At 39.9% G+C, this 4,851-nt stretch overlaps 1 protein-coding gene and 1 pseudogene across 1 annotated transcript; one reads left to right on the top strand and one right to left on the bottom strand.

Annotated features, from left to right (window-relative positions):
• The window catches only part of LOC104703448, a 7,626-nt pseudogene extending 4,759 nt beyond the window's left edge, over positions 1-2,867 (top strand).
• On the bottom strand, positions 2,879-3,954 carry LOC104703449 (transcription repressor OFP14-like). Its single transcript, XM_010419466.2, has one exon. It carries the CDS (start codon positions 3,800-3,802, stop codon positions 2,951-2,953), a length of 852 nt encoding a protein of 283 aa, XP_010417768.1. The 5' UTR covers positions 3,803-3,954; the 3' UTR covers positions 2,879-2,950.

The following is a 4,851-nucleotide window of genomic DNA, read 5'->3' as shown; positions in this document are numbered from 1 at the left end:
TTTGTTACTCTTTAGCTTGAAAACCTACCGTTTCTTCATGTTCAGTGTCAAAGAAACTCAATGACAATATGGGAAAGAATCTGCAAACTCAAGAAACCTGTCATTGAGCCTAAGGATTCATCTCTCTTTCCTGCAGCAATGCAGGTCAGCAACAGAGGCCTCTGATCTATGTTCTTTTGCTTCCAAAAGACAGAATATGATTAATTTAATCCTGTCTTGTATTTTTTTTCCATGGTAGGACTTTTCAGAAAAATTGCAAGACAAATCAACTTGGGGTGTGGTATTTTTTGCCGTTTGTCGTGGTAAGGTATGTTTTCTTCAACCTGTATGAAATCTATTTCTTTGTAAGAAAAGATGTCCTGTGTAGTATGATGATGCTGGTACAATAAAGAGGAGGTTAATAAGTATCTGTAGTATAGTGTCTTCAGTATGGCTGGTCTCTGTTATGTTGTCAGGTCAGTGAAGGACTGGATTTTGCTGACGGTGCTGGCAGAGCTGTCGTCATTACTGGGTTGCCTTATGCCAGGGTGACAGATCCTAGGGTTTGTTTGCTCATCCTTTACTGGTTTGCTCTTTTTGAGAGTTTCCTTCTCATTTGTTTTCACTTTTATTTAAACTGGCACTGAGAGCACTTAGCTTTGAATTTTATGCTACTACTTGCATTCCAGTATATTTATGTTAACCCATGTGTAAAACAGGTTAAATTGAAACGAGAGTTTCTAGATGACCAATCACAACGTGCAGATGTTGAGGTGAGTTCAATATTTATTTGACTCTTAACACATCAAGGTTATAATATGTCTTGCATTTTTTAGGTTTCAAGATCAACCCTTCTATCTGGAAGCATGTGGTATAGTCAAGAAGCCGCACGGGCTGTGAATCAGGCAATTGGACGTGTAATCCGCCATCGCCATGATTATGGAGCTATCATCTTTTGTGATGACAGGTTTTGTTCATACTTTCTATTCTGATCTATGTTCTTTGTACGAAGAGATAGTGCATGAAATATTTTAGTTAAAGAACTGTCAGTTTTAGCCTTGAGATGTATGCTTTTAATTTGAGATTTCTTTTGGTTGATATCATGTCTGACAATTCCCGTCTTAAACTTTACTCGCTATACTTTTTAACTATGATCCAAATTGACAACTGTGCTAGATCTTGGGTAAAAATATATTCATACTCATTGTTGTATGATTATTTCGTACATTGGCAATTGTTGACAGATTTGAACAGCCGTCCCAGCAATCCAAGATATCACTTTGGATACGACCTAACGTCAAGGTATAAGTTCTGCTCTGTCTTGCTCTTGCCTCTACCTTTTTATGGAGAGTAAGTTTGTTTCTGGATACACCGGTTTTGCAGTGCTACTCTAGATATGGAGAGGTCATTTCTGACCTTGCTCGATTTTTCCGGATTGAAAGATCAAATTTTCCTACAGGGCTTGGTACAGAACTAGAGAACAATATAGGTAATGCATCTTGCAGCCTAAAGATAACTTTCATTGGGTATTACGATATAAGTCTGCGAGCCCTATTATCTCCTGTCCTGTTTCTTTCCCTATGATCTCAACTATGGTTGTTTTGGGGCATGATATTATTGCTTTTATTTTATCTACAAGAACCATGTGACCCCTCAGTCAATAGGTTGGAAAAAAAAACAAAAAAAAAAAGAGTACAGTCAATAGTAGTAGCATATGTGCAATAGTTTTACATAGCAAAATGCTCTTATTCTTCAAGCCATATTTTAAAAGTTTATGTTGGACATTCATTGTAAGCCAAGTATATTTTTCGATACAGTTTCAACATTGTTACCGATGGAAAGAAGCCAGGGTAATCTTACAATAACCTCTGGTCAGTGATTCATTTTCCTTCATTCTCATGGCTGAGGAAAGATGTTTTCCCTTTTGCAGATGGTATAATGTATATCTAACTTCAACTCTCTATGTTGCATTTTCGCTTTTGGGTATTGATCAGGTAATAGTAATTTGAAAAACGTTGGGATTTCAAAAAATGAGCTGAGTAGACTGGATGCATTTCCTCCTGCAAATCGGGCATCACCCTTGGAGCGTGATGGAAATAATATAAAATGGAAAGGCCTGACCATTCTTAAACATACGGGAAAGATACCTCGCATTGTGAAGGCAGATGTTATGCAGGGTTGTTCTTCACGGAAGACTAAATTTGTGGAACTAAGTGATGATGAGGAGACTCCGGTAGAGAGGAGATGTGAAGTAGTCGATCTAGAATGCGACAACTGTGAGAAGCAGACTCGTGAAACAGAAGTGCTTTCATCGAGCGCATGTTTCAACACAATGGGACTAATAAAAAAGCGAAAGGTTCCGGAGAGTCAGGGAAGTGCATCGTCATCAGTGTTGACAGCGAAAGGAAATGGAGGTGGTGATAAAAAGGAAGCAAGTGCATCTGCATTTTTGAGTCAAGTGAGATCCCACCCACTCTTTCCATGTTTCTCTTTTGTATATCAAGTCATTTGTTTACATTGGAAGTCATGTGCTGATGATCTTACTAGGTCAAGGAAAAGCTCAACACAGAAGAATATAAGAAATTTATTGGATACATGCAAGCACTGAAGAAAAAGGAGATTAAGTTAGCAAACGTGATGCAGTCCATTGTGCAACTGTTCTGTGGAAGAGAGAGGGATCATCTTCTCATGGGATTCAAGGACTTTGTGCCAGTAAAGTATCGTCCTGCATATGAGGAATGCATTAAAACGAGAAAAAGAGAAGGCTGATCATCTTTGCAAACACAAATTAACATTGTTACTCTGCTCTTACATTCTTTTTGTAAGTAACACTAACAGCCTCTCAAGTGTAATAAGTCTGCTGAGAAGAAATTAATTTCTTTTTGTTTTTGAACAGTAATAAAAGCGAAATTAAATTGCATCTTGCATAAGAGTTAGTTGCCACTCATGATCATCCTCTTCCTCAGCGAAATTAAATTGCATCTTGCATAAGAGTACTGAGCGACCTCACAAGGCCTTTCCTGGTGATCCTCTTCTCTTTCTCACGGAGGGCGATGATGAGATCCACGAATGCGCTTAGTATGAACTTGTGTGACTTCTTGTCGTTGAGATCTAGATAGCAGAAGAGTAGCTCTTCCATCAAGTCCCAATCCACTTCCCTCTCTCGCATCCCTAACTTGGACTCCATCATCTCCACCATCGACAGCCTGAAATCATCTTGCGGCTCATCCGAGTATTTGAGCACCGCTATGCAGTTCTCTGGCAGCACCAAGGTGGATCTCGATTGTCTCTCCTCTGAAGTTGAGGTTGTTTCCAAGCTAGGCCTGCCCTCGGATGATGTTCCAGGCGGTGGAGATAGTTTCTCTATTCTCCGTGGCGGCTGTTTCGGGGAGTCGTACACGGCAGGTCCCCATGTCCTCTCGAATCTGTGGCGATAGACGTCGTCGTCGTCATCATCATCATCAGTAGTGTCTTGTGGGGACTCCCTTTTCTCCTTGTTTTTTGTCAACCGGTGGTCTGCATGGTCAACCTCCTGGTCGTCTCGGATGCAGAGGGATTTGAAGTTCTCCTCAAGAAAACGATCAATGTCGGACAAGGTGGCGGCGTGAGCGAAGTCCTGGTAAACGGGTTCGTCTTTGTTGAACCTGGTCTTGCTGTTGCGTCGTCTGTGCTTGAAGGAGAAGGAGAGCTTCTTGGGATGCTTACCAAGCACCCAATTCTTGGAGGATGAGAAAGAATGGGAAGACGAAAGTTGCAGCTTCCCTGTCTCTCGTTTGATCTTTGAGAGGTAACCATGCAGCGATTTCTGCAACGGGTTTGGCATATCTATCCTCGGATTGGTTTGCTCTACAAACAACTACGCATGATAAAAACAATCTCTCAGATTCTATTCTTTTTTTCTTCTTAAAAATCAATGTTGATTTGATGATTGATATACGCAGGAAGGGAGGAATGGTAGCGGGGTTAATTATTCAAAATCTGAAACTGTTGTTCAACGCTTTTACGTTGTTGGTAATCTCATTAATTAATAGCAAGTTATTTTCTTCATTCTTTGTGGTTAAATCTGTTCCCAAAAGTTCCAGATTCTGCATTGAATGCATCGTTGAATACATTTTTTTTTGTATTGGAAGTGAAACTTCACGCGCTTAATTTTTGATCCTTACCTGTCTGATAGCCGGCGTAGTAGAAGATAAAAGTAAGTGTCAGTAATTAAGTGCTTTGGATTTGGATTTGGATTGTCGTAAGGCCCAACTTTTGAGGTCCAAGAGTGCCTAAGTTGTAAATTGAGGTGTACCTACTACTTATTTGTCCCACATCGGTTGTGAGAGTTTGGAAGGACAAGAGACTTGCGATATAAAAGACAAGTCACTTGCCTTGTTAAAAACCATCTTTGCGCTTGGGGCAATGACGCAGCTAGTGAGGTACTAACCGAGGCGCGTCTATTGCTGGTTGAAAACTATTTCCAAACCCCCTCATGGGCCTAGGCTCGACCTACGGCCCTTGAGAATTTCTGGAAGGGTTCCCTTCGGGGTAAAACCCTACAATTCTTTAGTTCAACTTTTGCACTTTTTACATTATAGTTCTTATGATTATGATGCATTAATTTATATGAAAACACAGTTATTTTGAAAATAAATTTTGACAAACAAAAAAAATTTGAAAAGGGATAATGGTAGACACGAGAAGAAGAATGATTAGGTAACGATTGTTCATTGATGGACACACTTGTATATTTTGGTAACGATTGTTAATTGATGGACACACTTGTATTTTTTTGTATCTATTTCTCTACGTTTCAATTGTTTACCGACTTGTAAAATGACTAAGGCGTGTTTTATTTCATGTTTATGGATGATGGGGGGGGGGGGGGGG

Source organism: Camelina sativa, chromosome 7 (genome assembly GCF_000633955.1).
Source record: "Camelina sativa cultivar DH55 chromosome 7, Cs, whole genome shotgun sequence".
Lineage (NCBI taxonomy): Eukaryota > Viridiplantae > Streptophyta > Magnoliopsida > Brassicales > Brassicaceae > Camelina > Camelina sativa.
This window is presented reverse-complemented; position numbering and strand designations above follow the sequence as displayed.

Coding starts and splice junctions, on each gene's coding strand:
- LOC104703449 (XM_010419466.2), bottom strand. CDS start 3,802: ATGCCAAACCCGTTGCAGAAATCGCTGCATGGTTACCTCTCAAAGATC.